Source organism: Esox lucius, chromosome 17 (assembly GCF_011004845.1).
Source record: "Esox lucius isolate fEsoLuc1 chromosome 17, fEsoLuc1.pri, whole genome shotgun sequence".
Lineage (NCBI taxonomy): Eukaryota > Metazoa > Chordata > Actinopteri > Esociformes > Esocidae > Esox > Esox lucius.
The window spans coordinates 42204118-42220274 of record NC_047585.1 but is presented as its reverse complement, the minus strand read 5'-3'; the positions used below and the strand labels follow the sequence as shown (position 1 = coordinate 42220274).

General features: G+C 44.0%; 2 protein-coding genes across 3 annotated transcripts; one reads left to right on the top strand and one right to left on the bottom strand.

The window, feature by feature from the left end:
* Positions 1–229: 229 nt before the first annotated feature.
* Positions 230–2278, bottom strand: LOC109616826. Its single transcript, XM_020055964.2, has 2 exons — positions 2175–2278; positions 230–1325 (listed from the first exon to the last, which is right to left on the bottom strand). The coding sequence occupies exon 2, from the start codon at positions 1140–1142 to the stop codon at positions 624–626; it is 519 nt and encodes a 172-aa protein (XP_019911523.1). The 5' UTR covers positions 1143–1325; positions 2175–2278; the 3' UTR covers positions 230–623.
* On the top strand, positions 1708–15932 carry pcif1 (PDX1 C-terminal inhibiting factor 1). Of its 2 annotated transcripts, none has more exons than XM_010880727.3 (16): positions 1708–1838; positions 3051–3194; positions 3651–3775; positions 3957–4094; positions 4304–4446; positions 4880–5034; positions 5147–5294; positions 6187–6270; positions 6779–6878; positions 8390–8552; positions 10431–10600; positions 10947–11033; positions 11626–11810; positions 12103–12196; positions 12432–12607; positions 12892–15932. In XM_010880727.3, exons 2-16 carry the CDS (start codon positions 3071–3073, stop codon positions 13226–13228), a joined length of 2229 nt encoding a protein of 742 aa, XP_010879029.1. In that variant the 5' UTR covers positions 1708–1838; positions 3051–3070; the 3' UTR covers positions 13229–15932. The 2 variants fall into 2 exon arrangements, with proteins under 2 accessions (XP_010879029.1, XP_019911522.1); XM_020055963.2 differs by lacking the exon at positions 1708–1838 and adding an exon at positions 2566–2650.
* Positions 15933–16157: the final 225 nt, after the last annotated feature.

Here is a 16157-nt window from a genome sequence, read left to right as displayed (position 1 = left end):
GGAATTCTTCCAGGTCGGCTTATGCTGTCATGACTTTTAAGACACATTGAATCATTCTGCAGTTTTTGTGACTGATACACCTGCTAATTTGAAATCAACCTAATGTGACCTCTGCTGCTGCGTTTGTAATTGTGATTTAGTTATTTCAAAGTAACAGTCCTTTTTTATGTGGTGGTTACATTTCTTTGATGATCCCCCATAGGTCTACTAAGTAGACAAAACACCACAATTAATTGAAAGTTGTTTATTTATTAGTGTTCCCATGCAGCATACACGAAGTCGCAAATGTATATAGTTAAATTTTTTTTAACATATCACAGGTTTAATGCAAAATGTTCTCATAATTTGAGAAAATAAATGACAGCAGTGCTACAAGGTAGTGCAGCAGTGCTACAAGGTATTCTTGTAAATAAACACTGCCCAAATTCAAAATGAACATAACTATCCATTCCACAGGATTCATTCTGGGTTAAATAGTTCAGAAGAGGTTTTGCATTCTTTGTTCTCACAAGAAAAGTTTTGAATAACTAGTAAGCTACTGAACTTATTGTGCCTCTCGCCGTCTACAATTGCACTTCTACATGTGGCTACTTCTCAGTGACCAATGTTTCCTTGAATTACAACTAAACTGGCACTCGCTCAATACCAAGGCCAGAGTCCCCGATACAAGATGGCGGAGAAGGTGGTGAGGGAGAGGCAGAAGGGGTCCATTGCTCAGGTGTCCACGTTTTCTGCTCCTTACACCAAGTAATGCGTCTTTGTGCATTTGCTTCAGGTAAAAGGGGTTTGTCAATGTCAGCCCTGCCATAAATTCCAGCTTTGTGAAGCTCACGACGTACAGTTTTTGTTGAGACTGGCTTACGGAGTTTCTGATTCAATTCTGTGGTAAATTTCAAGGCTGTGCTTTTGGGGCACTGAGCAACTATCCTGTTAAGTGTCCGTCTGTCCCTGTCGGTCAGCTTTGACTTACGACCACTGTTCTTCTTGGCCGATGCTATTTGTCCATGTTTGGCATACGCTGTCATGATTTTGGAAACGGTTCCCCTTGACACATTGAATAATTCCGCAGTTTTTGTGACTGATGCACCTGCACTTCGGGCACCGACTATTTGGCCTCTTTCAAACTCTGTTAGTTGCCTCATGTCACTTTGGAAACTCAAAAATCAAAAGTGCGAATTGTCAGACCTCTTCTACAACTGACACATTTACTGCTAATTTTCAATCAACTTAATGTGACCTCAGCAGGTGCATTTGCAGTTGTAATTTACTTGTATTTGAAAGTAACACTCCTTCTCCATTTGGTGTTTCCGTTATTTTGTCCAACCCTGTAAGTAAACAAAGAAAAAGACGAAACAACAGAATTAGTTTAACCTTTTTAATTTATTCGTGTTCCCATTAAGAATACATAAATGTATATAGCTAAAACAAAAAACACATCATGCAACATATTCTAATGAGATTACAGAACTGAGCATATCAGTAAGGCTATTTGTACGTCGCTAAAAGGTATGTATGTAAGTAGGCACTACACGTAGCAAAAGTAAACAATTATCCATTCAACAGGATTTACTTTGGTATTCCTTTTTTCACTAAATTGTCGAATAACTAGCACGGTACTGAGCTACTTTTGCATGTTGATATCTACAACTGCCCTTCTACATATGGCTACTTCTCGGTGACAAATGTTTCCCAGAATGACAACTAAACTGGCGCGTGCGCAATACCAAGGCCCGAGTCCCCGATACAAGATGGCGGAGAAGGTGGGGAGGGAGAGGCGGAGGCGGGTCCGGACTGAATAAAGCAAAGGCTATACAGGGTTTCCAACAAACCTATTTAAGGTAAGGGGAATAACTGCTTTAGCGCTACGGCAAGGGCATTGACTGGTGGCGGAATATGCGGGGTATCATATTATGCACTGAAAATGGACCAGTATTGTCAATGCACGAAATAAACAAACAATATTGTCTACAAGGGTGCATTGGCTATGACTAAAGAGCGCGCGCCATCTTGTCTCAACCAAAGTGCGCGCCTAAAATTGTGTATGTGTTTGAAATAAAAGGACGTTAGATACACATTTTGGGTCTTGATTCTGTGTTTTGACAGCGTACATGTGTACTCTTACTAATCCTCGTCATTTTTATGTCGTAATAACCTTGTTTCGTACAGTATCCTACCGTATTTTATATGTTATTCCACATATCCACCGCCTGGGTTCCGAGGTGCTGCCGTTGCCTTTTGTTGTGTAGCGGTGCTGCCCGACGTTTTCCCCTCCTCCGTGTTTGTTTTCGGGCGGCTCGAACTGGGGTGGGCGGTGTAGCAGGCGCATGCGTACCCTCCTTTTACACATTTTTGTTATTAACGGCAAAGATGGAAACAAATCTTCAAGATGTCCATTTTATTTATGACTTCATCAAATGTACATACAATAAATCACCAACTAACACACACAACGTGAAGGTATAGCTAGCCATTTTAGCTGTATGTCCCATCCGTAACACATTCATGTTAGCTCAAAGCTAGCTAGCTAATGTTCACCAGCGCAATCACCGTTCGGATGGATCCTTATGAGGATGGACATGAACTTGTCATATAATTGTATTTTCTGTACACTGTTGGCTATAGTACATTGTGCAAGTATAATACAATATAGGTACGTGGCTAGATTATTCAATACTCTGGCTAATCATCTAATTTATGTTTCACTGTTAAATTTTGACCCATGTCTCGCGAACAACTGTTGTTGTTTACTTGTCAGTTCGCGCACTCCGCTACGGGTCTTGGATGAATGGGGATTTGATTGAATGAATGGGTATGCCACCATTCACACGATACTATAAGCAACGGTATTTCGGGAGCAATAGGTCCTCCTTGACCTTTTGCAATTTGGGAAGCAGTTCAAATCACCCCTTGGGAACCTTGGCGATTTGTGTAATGTTTGATCACATAAATTAATAGTCAACTAACAGTTTTCTGTGAAGTAGCCAACTCACTGTACACTGAACTCAGCAAAGTTAATGCCCCTCAACTAATTTGCCCCCATGTCTTTTCAGGTCAGGACAGATGAGGAGAGATGACAAGTGAGAACCATGGAACATTGAAGGGAGACACCGCTTTGGTGATGTCTCCCACAGGCTCTGCTACCCAGGGGTCTCCAGTCTCACCTTCGACCAGTAAACCGATGCCAGAGTTGCCAGGTGAGGTATTCTTACTGCTATGACAATTGGAAGTGCATAAGGCCTAAACCCGGCTATACAACCTGAAAGATCCGGTCACCAAGCATTGATTTTTATGGATAAACCCATAGTTAATTTCCCCCCACACAATTCAGATATTTGAAAGTAGTTTCCTATTCTGCCATTTTCTTGCACAGTCTCATTTGACAGACAACTTTCCTGCTGTACAGTGTAGTATACCTTACACACGCAATGCAATAAAGCTACATAGCATGCTGACCTACCAAGTTTGCTGTCACATAGATCTACTGTTATAAGAACAGTAGGGTAGAACAAAAAAATAATACAATATTCAAGTGAGTAATTTAGACAACAATTAATAGTACTGATCACTGAAAATATTTTGCATCTGTTACCAAATGCTACTATGTTTTTTTTTTCTTCTTTTGATTTCTCACACCTTTCCTGTTTGTGCAGATGAGCTCGTTCAGGCAGGCTGGTCGAAATGCTGGAGCAAGCGAGAGAATAGGCCTTACTGGTTCAACCGCTTCACCAATCAATCGCTGTGGGAAATGCCGGTCCTGGGACAGCATGATGTCATAGTGAGTGCAAAATGCGTGTAGCTCACAGCGGGTGAAAGCATGCTTCAGTCTAGATCCGTTACTTGTACATATTGTGGGAACCCTTTTCTCAGTACGTTTTTTTTCTGTCTCCGGCTGGGTCTTGGCTGAACTCTCAGACCCCTTTCTAATGTGGCTGCCTTGCCTGTTCTGGTCTTTGCAGTCCGACCCGTTGGGTTTGAACGCTGCACCGGCTTCAGCAGAGGGGGCAGGAGACGCCGGCTTAGGCAATGGGCAGCGCAAGAGACGCCTGTCGGACGAGGCTTCTCTGGGTGGTCCCAATAGCTTCAAAAGGCCCAAGGTGGGTTGACATTTAAATGCAGTCCATTTTGGTGGGCACTCAGTGGTTTACAATAGCGAATGCATTTTCCAATTTTCCCCCTTGTGGGAATCGAACCTACAACCCTGGCATTAGAAGTGCCACACAGACTGTCACAAATGGGGAATACGTTGTTATATTTACTGGAGTACGGCGTGGTGCTGACTACTCATTGGCCGTGTCGTCGGCAGATTGAGGTTGGCGTACCGGTGACCCCAACGACTCCCACTGTTCCCATCTCGCCCTTGACCGCCGGTACTAAACCGTGGAACTCTGCCACGGGCACAGATGAGAAGCCCGGGCAGCCTGCACCGGCGCCGTATCGCCCGACCATGTGAGTAGATCCACCCGTCACAAGTACTGGGGTTGAACTCTGCTGGTCGGTAGGAGTGGAGTGGATGGGTGTGTCCGTTAAAAATGCTAGCAAATTAACGGAGGATTTCACCAGGCCTCGCAATAGTTAAAAATGGTAGGAATTGAATTGAATGGTAAACACCCCTTGCTCTGTGTCCACTTCAGTGGATAGAAATTCTCAATCTTAGTTTGACAGTTTTTGGGGTGTTTTCTCAGGCACAGATTAAGCTTAGTCCTGCACTGAAAAGCTACTTCAGTGGTGATTCTCTCTTGGCCATCCTTTTTAGGAATAGGCCTAATGAATGTCAGGTTTTTGCTCCTTGTATGGGGGTGCTGGCCAAAGTCTATAATCCATTTTTCATTTCAAACTTCATTCGATTCCATGGAGAATAACTATCTCTTTTCTGTGGCAGAATATACTGGGACTTGGACATTCAGACGAATGCTGTGATCAAAGAACGAGCTCCTGCCGACCACCTACCCCCTCACCCGGAGATCGAGCTCCAACGTGCCCAGCTCACTACCAAGCTACGCCAACACTATCATGAGCTATGCTACCAACGAGAAGGTTACCCACACAACTGACACTGAGTCAATTCGAACTGCACTTGAGATGGTTTACAGTGTTTTTCATAACGCCTAGCGAGGGGTACGTCTGACCGCCACCTCCTTTCTGCTAGGTATCGAGCCGCCGCGGGAGTCCTTCAACCGCTGGCTGCTGGAGCGCAAGGTGCTGGACAAAGGGCCGGACCCCCTGCTGCCCAGCGAATGTGACCCCATCATATCCCCGTCCATGTTCAGAGAGGTCATGAACGACATCCCCATCAGGTCATTGGGGGCAAATCATATCAGTAACAGTCCTGGATATGAATGTCTGCTTGATTGATCTTGGTGGGGCAAAAACAAACCAAGTCAGGGACTCTCCCAAGTCAGGCCGAGCTCATTATTTTCTTGTACTACTCAAACCGTGGTCCAATATAAATTGTATCTGCTTTTCTTATTGGTTACTTTTAGTAGCTACACTGCTTTGCAATGTATTATAAGGCGAGGGGAACCAAGAGCCAACTGGAAGCTGGGGCTGATTGGGTGGCTGTAAATGTAGGAGGGCCAGATTGGACATTTTGTCTGGATCCTGAGATCAATCGTAGGCCAGACTCTTTAGCTTACAGTTCAGTGAGTACCCCATGTCACATGCCAAAGAGTCTGGCTTTTCTTCAGTCTTCTAAAATGAACATTGTTTTATTAACCATCAGTGCACCCTTCACTTTATCACCAATTTTAGCAGAGATAATACCAAATATAGAATTGTTTTCACTAACATGGATCATTTACCAATTTGACAACTTGCTTAGCTAACAGTTTGCTGTTTTTTGGAGTGTTTGTAATTCAGTTTGAGACTCTGCACGCTGTCATGGGAAACATTAATGTCTCAGTAATCAATGAGCCACTTTGCTGTAAACCCCACTGCATATAGAATTTCGAGAACCGTCTTTTTGGCAGTGACAGGGAGTGGCAAGGATTGGAATTACGATGAGTCCGATAACAGCTGCACTCTTGGGGTCAGCGCGACGGGTTCCTCAGTGGCCACGAAGAGTCAAAGCAATTCCATTGTTATGTGAAACATCAACACATTTAAATGTTGTCTCTGCAATTTACCCCGTCTTATTGCCTGCCAAAAATGTTTAATTAACCACTATTTTGCAAACCTTTTTCATGCCAGATTGTCCCGCATCAAGTACAAAGAGGAGGCCCGAAAGCTTTTGTTCAAGTACGCCGAAGCAGCCAAGAAGATGATTGACTCCAGGTAGGTGTTTCTGGCACCCAAGATTTATTTTGCAATTTACATTTGAGTTAATCAGCAGTATTCCCTTTTTATATGTCCTGATATGCTTTGAAATGAAAAGTATGAGGTGAGGGATGCTCTCTTAAAAAGTTCCAACCACTAATACGTTCTGGTAGATGGCATTTGAATCCTTATCAATATTTTGAGGTTTTTCTTGAGTGGGTAATACTACTCAAGTGATGACTCAGTATTTTCTTTCAAAATCACTGCCTTGGGTGCAAGATCATTGCCCTCAATGGCAACCCAATATCTCTGTTTAAGCGTCATGAATAGAAAGCACTTCGAAATGTTTCAGGCCAAAGGACTGGGGGCTGCTGACCTAGCTTTAGGGCAAAGCTGGTTTCATCGTTTGGGTGCCAAGACAGGGATTGATCTCAACTGGCCCGGCCTGAAGTTCAGTGGCCTTTTGTGGTCAGAGACACTTCGTCTTGCTTGGAGAATGACCAATGTGTGTTTTATGCCCCGACAGAAATGCTTCACCAGACAGCCGGAAAGTAGTGAAATGGAATGCGGAGGACACCATGAACTGGCTGCGGAGAGACCACTCGGCCAGTAAAGAAGACTACATGGTGTGTGTCTGAGGAGAAGATAGGGTGTGCGATTGTGATCAACAGGTTGTTCACTGACCTGATGTACCGGTGCTTCTCAAGAGTATCAACCCCCTTGGATTTCTCCACATTTCACTGTGTGACCACACAAAATCATAATGGATTTAATTAGGAGTTTTTGCTGGTCATCGTCAAGTCCATAGTGTCAAAGTAAAGAATAAAATCTGCGAGTTGTTCTAAATTAAGTAGACGTGTAAAACGGAAAATAACTGTGTTAAGTGTTCACCCCCTTTGCAATGACACACCTGAATGAGCTGTGGTCCATCCCACTGTTTTCAGAAGTTAATTAGTTCCACCAATGACACACCTGAATGAGCTGTGGTCCATCCCACTGTTTTCAGAAGTTAATTAGTTCCACCAATGACACACCTGAATGAGCTGTGGTCCATCCCACTGTTTTCAGAAGTTAATTAGTTCCACCAATGACACACCTGAATGAGCTGTGGTCCATCCCACTGTTTTCAGAAGTTAATTAGTTCCACCAATGACACACCTGAATGAGCTGTGGTCCATCCCACTGTTTTCAGAAGTTAATTAGTTCCACCATTATGCAAATAAGAGGTTTCACATGACGTAAGCTTAAATACACCAGTCTGTAGGAAGTTGCGCCGGTAGTTAGCACAAAACCTAACAAATACAACATCAGGTAGACGAAGGAACATTAATAGCAAGTCTGGAGTAAGGTTTTTCAAAAGCACCAATCGGGTAGGATATGAGAACATTGGGCACCAGTCAGGGAGGCAGGGAGTCTTCAATGGCAGAGCTGGGGCAATAGAGTGCAACGATACTCTAACTATAGTGGATGCTTCACAAAGAGATAAGAAGGCAATCACAGAAAGTCAAGTTAGAGACTGACCAAGTGGAAGCAGATGGTCTGGTAAGACCATTATAGAGCTTTATTTAAGCTCCATGTTTGCTGCAAGCCTAACATTGTACACCATTCTGAGAACACGTCTCTACTATGAAGCATGGTTGCATCAGCATCATGCTACGGGGATGCTTCTCAGCAGCTGGGACTGGGAGACTGGAGGATGAACTGAGCGAAATACGGAGAAAATGAAAAAGCACACAAGACCTTAGAATGGGCAAAGAGTCATCGTTTTGCATGACCATGTCCGAAAGTACCAAGTCAAGACAATGCTAGAGTGGCTATGGGACCAGTCAGTTAATGTCCTTGAGTGGACCAGCTCTCAGCCCAATTGAGAATGAGTGAAGAATTGAAAATTTAACCTCATCCGACCTGACGTAGCAATTTTGCAAAGAAGAATGGGCAGAAAAGGCTGTGTCCAGATGGGCCAAGCTGGTAACGACTTATCCGATTAAGCTCATGGCTGTAATTGCTGGCAAAGTTGCCCCTACCAGATATTGACTGATGGTGAACACAAAACCAAATATGTATATCTGTTTTGTATTTCTAATTAATCAATAACTATTTTGTGAGGGACTGTCCCTAAAATGTTTGTTTTCGTTAGGATCGTCTGGAGCACTTGCGAAAGCAGTGCGGCCCCCATGTAGCGGCGGTGGCCAGAGACTCTGTGGAGGGCATCTGTACGAAGATCTACCACATCTCAGCAGAGTACGTGCGCCGCATTCGCCAGACTCACCTGAACTTGCTGAAGGATTGCAACATCACAGGTGAGATGCGCTAACTAGCCGAATCACATCAGCTGTTCCGCAACCTCTGTTAGGGGGATGCGGAAAAGTGCAGGTATTGAGTGTAACGTTTTACATTTTAAAACAGCCATGGATTTGTATGGAGTTGGAGTGGAATGGTCCCTCCTCCTGTCATTCCTTGTCTGTGCGCCAAACAAATTTCACCTCTTTGAAATAAAAGTAGAATTTTCTGTTGCAGGTTTTATTTACTCAATTTCAGCTATTTAATATCAATGTTGGACTAAGTTTGTACTGGTTTTTCTTCATTACTGGTTTTGCCAGGGGTGGAAATATTTTTTTATTTAACACAAATACACTGCTCAAAAAAATTAAGGGAACACAATCATCACAGTATAACACCAAGTCAGTTAAACTTCAGGTATATCAATCTGTCCAGTTAGGAAGCATAAGTGATTGTGAATCAGTCACCTGTTTTTGTGCAAATGAAAGTGACAAGAGGTGCACTGGAGAAGCAACAGCAAGGCAACCCCCAAAAAGGGAATGGTTTTGCAGGGGGTGGCCACAGACAATTGTTCTCTCCTTATCCTTCCTGACTGATTCTTCTCTAGTTTTTCTAATGGAGACAGGCCGTTGCACAACGAGAGCTGGATAGGGCTGTAGAAGGGCATCAACCCAGCACCAGGACCTGTATTTGCTGTTTTGGGTGAGAAGGAACAGGAGGAGCGCTGCCAGAGCCCTACAAAAAGATCTCCAACGGGCTACTGGTGTGTATGTTTCTGACCAAACTGTCAGACACAGACTCCATGAGAGTGTCATGAGGGCCTGACGTCCTCTAGTGGGACCTGTGCTCACAGCCCAGCACCGTGCAGCTCGATTGGCATTCGCCAGAGGAAGCCAGAATTGGCAGATCCGCCATTGGAGCCCTTTTCTCCACAGATGAGAGCAGGTTCACAGTGAGCACATGACAGATATGAAATAGTCTGGAGACACCATGGTGAACGTTTTGCTGCCTGCAACATCGTCCAGCATGACCGGTTTGGCGGTAGGTCAGTGATGGTCTGGGGAGGCATATCCTTGGAGGGTTGCACAGACATCCACGTGCTAGCCAACGGTACCCTGACTGCTGTTAGGTACCGGGATGAAATCCTCAGACCCATTGTCAGATCTTACGCTGGTGTAGTGGGCCCTGGGTTCCTCCTGGTGCAGGACAATGTCAGGCCTCATGTGAGTGTGTAGGCAGTTCCTGGATGACGAAGGCATTGATGCCATTGACTGGACACAGACTGTCCAGAAGCTTACTGATGCTCTGATCCAGGTCTGGCAGGAGATCCCCCAGGACATCATCTGCCGTCTCATCAGGAGCATGCCCAGACGTTGTCATGAGTGCATACAGGCACGTGGGGGCCATACAAACTACTGAGTCACATTATGAGTTGAGACTTGATTTGTGATTTAAGTGTTCCCTTAATTTATTTGAGCAGTGTATGTATTAACTTATCTACTGAAAGAGTTGCATGCATTTACATATAAAATGCTCCTGTCCTTATCAGGTTGTACTTCTGAACTTCAGGGTGCCGACACTAAAAGTCGTCTAAGTCAATGTAATTTATGGAATTTAATCAGCTACTACACTTGTAGTCTGAACTGATGCGCCCACTGAATAACGTGCATTTCCTGCTGTTGCAAAATTTCATTAGACTGCAGTCCGGAGGTTGTACTGCCAATTTTAAAGTCAGTCATGCCGCTGAAGAAAAATAGCTTGAATTGCCTACAGGATTCTTGGCACTTGGTGTTAATCATTGTGACAGAATTTTACAGCCACAGCGCAGCCCATGCTGGTCACCACTGATTTCAAATTCCTGTTGTCCGGCCTGTGTACGCTGTGTTTCCTCCCCTCAGACCCGGACCCAGCCGACTTGCAGGATAGGCTGGTCTACTGCTACCCAGTCCGGCTGGCCCTGCCCTCGCCGCCCCAGCCCCGCGTGGAGCTGCACTTTGAGAACGACATTGCCTGCCTGCGCTACAAGGGTGAGATGGTCAAGGTCAACCGCGGATACTTTGCCAAGCTGGTGAGGAATACGAAGTAACAGAGAATGTGCTTGTTGTTGTTCTTTTTCGTGTTCAAGTATACTCTCATTGTTTGGTGTGCCTGGATGAAATTATGATGTTATGTGAATTTAGTTCTGTGTAGATGGGATGAGCCAATAGTTACACCACATTGTCACACACCATTTTTAGTAGCATTGAAACTTGCACACGACCATTTGTTCTGATTCATCCAAACGGAGGTTATGTATGATCAGAGATCGTCCAACCGTTTACTTTAAGGTGTGGTGGATGTAATTGCCTGGTGTGGCCTCAGGGCATTCCCGCTGCTAAATGATAAACCTCTTTGTCAACCTTTTTGCCATGTAGGAGCTCTTGTACCGGTACAGCTGCATCGACGATCCCAGGTTCGAAAAGTTCCTGTCGCGAGTGTGGTGTCTGATCAAGAGATATCAGGTAAATTTGTCCTTGATCCCTGCTACTGATCTCCCTTTTCCTCTTCCACCTACTTGTTGCTGTCCCTATCCTTGTCCATCTGGTCATACTTCTGACCTGGTCGAAATTTAAATAGACTCTGGATTTAGCCCACATGCATTTATTAAATATTCCAATTGAACTCTTAATATGTTCACCCAGCACAGCCAGAAGAGGACTGAGCCTGGGTCCTCTCTAGATTTCTTCCAAAATTCAGCTTTCTTAGGGAGTTTTTCCTAGCCACTGAAATTCAACACTACTGTTGTTTGCTCCTTGGGGTTTAAGGCCGGGTGTTTCTGTAAAAGCACTTTGTGACAACTGCTGTTGTAAAAAGGGCTTTATAAATAAATGTGATTGATTGATTGATTGTCTTTCTAATTTCGTTCTCCTGCTTGTAAATTGTTGTTATTGTCATATTGACATCCACCTTTCTATTGCTCATTCTCGTCTGTCCTGTCTGGCTACGTCCAACCTTTGTTCTGCTGACGTCATCCTTTTGTTGTGCTGATGTCGTCCTTAATTCTGCTGATGTCATCTTTCAATCGTGGTGATGTAGCTATTGTATACTGTGCAGGTGATGTTTGGCGCCGGTGTAAATGAGGGTACAGGCTTACAGGGGGCTCTCCCTGTGCCTGTCTTCGAAGCCCTCAACAAGCAGTTCGGAGTGACCTTTGAGTGTTTCGCCTCGCCGCTGAACTCCTACTTCAAGCAGTTCTGCTCAGCCTTCCCTGACACAGACGGCTTCTTCGGATCCCGGGGGTAGGTGTGGGTTCTGGGAATCTCACAGGTGTAGGAGTCTGTGGTCTGTTACCGAAGACTCAGACTTTTTCTCTGATTTGGAAACGGTGTACTTTACTGCATTTTAAAATGCTAGTTTCAGCGAGAAGGCTCTGAAACCGCTTGCCGATCCTGAAAAAGGGGTAATAGTTGAAAAACGCCGGTTGGACCCCATCGCTACTAAAAAGAGACCCCCCAGGGACCTAGTCTACTTTTAGTCGTTGTTTTATCTATTGGCTTCTAGTTTGACCGTGTTAAATGTTTTACCTGCCAGGCCCTTCCTGAACTTCTCACCGGCTAGTGGTTCCTTTGAGGCCAACCCTCCGTTTTGCGAGGAGTTGATGGATGCCATGGTTACACACTTTGAGGTACTTCTCCTTCATAACTTGTTAAAGACTATTTAGAGTAACTGAACGTTCAGTTTGTTCAGTCCTTATTAAAGTGTTTGAACTTAATCCATAAACCTCCTTTTTTGTGGAGACCCCACTGTATAGAGTGAGAAAATCCTGCACGGGCGCGGTCTACCGGGACGTTAAAACGTTTAACTGCTGACTTTGAATTCCTGTGAGGGTTTTGTGTTGAACCGTGTGCTGTGTCCTGAAGGAACTGCTGGAGAAGTCCAGCGAGCCGCTGTCCTTCATCATCTTTGTCCCGGAGTGGCGAGACCCACTGACCCCGGCGCTCAAACGCATGGAGACCAGCATCTACCGCCGCCACCAGATGTCCGTCCCCGCCTTCGAGCATGAGTACCGCAGCGGCTCGCAGCACATTTGCAAGAAGTGAGTGTGTCCAACGACCACAGAGTCGCTTGCATTGACTTAGTGTTGTGAGGATACCAGTATGCCAAGTGCCGGAAAACGTTCTTGCACATTAGTTTGTTTTTAAGCCATACGAAACAGTGTTTGACAAAGTGCTTTGTCATGACAGTCTTTGCTCCAATTGCTCATTGTGTTTTGTTTAGTTTTTGTTGCGTGTGTGTGTGTGTCCCACCTGAAGCTAAGTTTGCGTTTTATACAAGACTCTAGGAAGGAAATGTAAATGTCTGTGTGTCTCGCTCTCGTAGGGAGGAGATGTACTACAAGGCCGTCCACGGCACGGCTGTCGTCTTCTTGCAGAACGCTGCCGGCTTCGCAAAGTGGGAGCCCACGCTGGAGCGCATCCAGGAGCTGCTGGCGGCATACCAGGTCTCCGGGCGAGCTTTGGGCTCCCCAGGTCCCTCCTCCACTCCCACTATGCCCTCCCCGGCCAGTGTGGGCGGGTTGGGGGACAAAGACTCTACTTCCGCCAGGGCTGCACCTGAGCGATCAGCCAGTTTGGACACGTTGTCGACCGCTAGCCAGGATAACAGCAGTATTAGCAGTCCTGTGGAGAAGATGCCTCCGGAGGCAGCAAGCGTTTAAAAGCACGAGAGGGAACATGATTGAGGGTGGGGAGTGTTTTGGGGGTGGGTGGGGGGCCAGACTACAAATGGTGCTGAGAGTGTGTGTGTGTGTGTGTGTGTGTGTGTCTTAGGAGGGAGGGTGGGTGGCGGTCTTAAAATATGTTTACTTTCTCTGCCTGTACTATTTAATATAAGTTCTACTGGGTTTTTATTATTCTGGATGTTATTTACTGTTGTAGCTCTTGTTGCTTTTTAACAATGTAGCTAGTGGTTAATGTTCACTAGGATTCCTTTTTCTGTCATCGTTTGCTGTTGTCGTCATTATCAGGTGATTCTAGTCCTTGTTCGTTGGCCTTTATTGAGATGGGGTGCGTTCTAAGCGACCCCCAAGGTGTTCTGCTTCTGAGCAGCGGCGCTTGGCTGTCGGGTTTTGATTGGTGGAATGGAACACTGTGTCTTTGGAAAGGCTTGTTTTGTTTGTCCGAATCTCCTTTGTTGCTTCACAGGTACAGAGGGGAGATGTGTTGTTGGAATTAAGGCAGCTACGTTTTTAACCCCACCACCACCAAGCCAACAGTTTAGCGGCCATCCTTGTACATACGAAATCCTAAAGTCAGAGTACTGAATGAGAGAGTAAGGGCTTTCATAGACGGTGCTTTGTGGACTTGTTATGCAGGTCACATACCATAGAGAGTTGGTTTCATACTGGCCAAGTCAAACTACCTTGGTTGTTACATCAGCCGTTGAAGCCAACTAATGGAACTGTTAACTGTTAGTTAGAAATGGTGAACTCTCTGTTCTCTTTATTGATTAATACAGGCCATCAATGCATCTTCCAATGGTGATATGTTTTAGACCACTAGTGAGCGTAGACCCAAACAATAGATGTGTTATTGTAATGTTCGATCTACACTGTGTGTAAGTCTCACGCAACAACTATGAATTGGGTTGATCTGGCTTGTTGAGGTAAATGCGTGCCCCTTGCTATAATCCTGTCCCCCAGTTTGATAATACCTGATGTAAATGAAACCCTCTTGAAACATAGGAATGTTTTTCACCCTTTCACATTGTTTTGACATTGTAGTATGTTGTGTTGTATGGTTTAGGACAGTGGTTCCCAAACCTCTCCTGCCCCCCCCCCTTCCATCAGTTAGATGTATCCCAGAGCTAGCACACCTGATTCAACAGGTAAGGGTTTGTTAATTAGTTAAGTTGATTCAGGTGTGCTAGCTCTGGGATATATCTAATATATGGAATGGGGGGGTGGGGCAGGAAGGGTTTGGGAACCATTGGCTTAGGAGACAGAAAGGTTACGTCGCATTTTAATCCCTCCAATCTCAAATGTGTTTTTCTTTTTATATGTTTACACCAGTATGAGATTAGAAAGCATCACTGGGCAGCACAATGAATGTACATTCTGAAAGGCAAAATAGACGGTCCCCACTGCGCCCCCGGACGTGGCTCTGTACAGTACCCCACCATATGTAGTGCGCTTGTTTTGACCAGGGCCGGTACAGCTCAGGTCCAAAGGAGTTCACTAGGAAGGGATTAGGGTGTCATTTTGGGATACATTCTCCGAGAGACTCTACTCACTCATCAAGCGGAGAGAAATTGTGTATTTTAAATAAAAAAATAAACTACTAGAAGACAATACGCTTGTACAGTGAGCTTCGACAGTTCCTTACTAGATGTCATCACTTGCCTTGGCCCCATTTGTACATACTTAGTTGTGAGGTTTTTATAGAGAACTATTACCGCAGGCGCAGGCCTGGAGGACAAGGCAAAGCTCTGTTTATGCTCTTGCAAACAAATTACAGTAATCTTTGGTCTTTGAACATAAGTACTACAGTAAACCTAGCGTTGCGCCCAAGAACCTGCATACAAAGTTTAGCCAGTTTTGTTCTTTGTCACCTGAGCATCAAACATCAGTCGCATAACCTGAACCCTAGTATGTTTCTGTCACCAGCAAAACAAGTTGTAGATATTGTACAGAAAATTGGTATGAAGTATGTATTATTTTTCTCTATGCTACACAATTGTATTGAGCGCTGATGGAAAATAATTATAATTGTATGTTGTCTGTTCTGTGCTATTTTTTTGAGTTAATTTAACATTTTTTTTTTTATTGATTTGTTCATGTATTATACAGTTTATTACATAGAAATTGTTTTAATCTAAACCAAAGTGTTATTAAAAGAAAAAAATCTATCTTGTATGTAAAAGTAGGCTTGTGTATGATTGCATCAGTTAATGCATAAGCTGTAACCAGCAAAATTACTCCTTGAGTTTATTTTTATAAATATTTTTGTTGTTCTGGTAAGAGCGAATTTTATGTTTGGAATTTATTTTGCATGACACTTTTGACACTTAAATCATAAAATCTTTGTATTCTTAAATCAGTTCATAGACTTTTTACATTAAGTGTGAATACGTATCTTATATTTATCCCTATCTGTTAACCTTTAAGGTTCTTTATTGTCTGTAGATCATTTGTAATACCATTACTGTTTTTTCTCAATATGATTCTTATGGGCAAGAATAAGGAGACTGTAAATACTGTCTGTACTGAACTCATTTTCCACGTATCCTCTGAGTATATTATCAATGTTGTGGCATTCTCTCCAGTGGAACTAGCATACAGATGCGCTGAATCACATTTGCTCCCAGTAAAATGTGTCAAACCATGTATGTAATTTGAATTTCTAATAAACTGACGTACCATACCTGTAGTTTTTAAGCTCTTTTAAATATGCAGACTCTCCTGTAGACATTCTATGTTGAAGTCTTAAAGGTCAAAGTTTCCTCTGATCTCTCACATGAATATTACTTTATTGGAAGAATAGTGCATGTTGCAACCGGTAGTCAATAACTTCAATATTAAGGTCAAATATGCATCCAGAGAGGGGTTATTTTAAGATTAAATCAGCATATATGTTCAAAAAACCTAT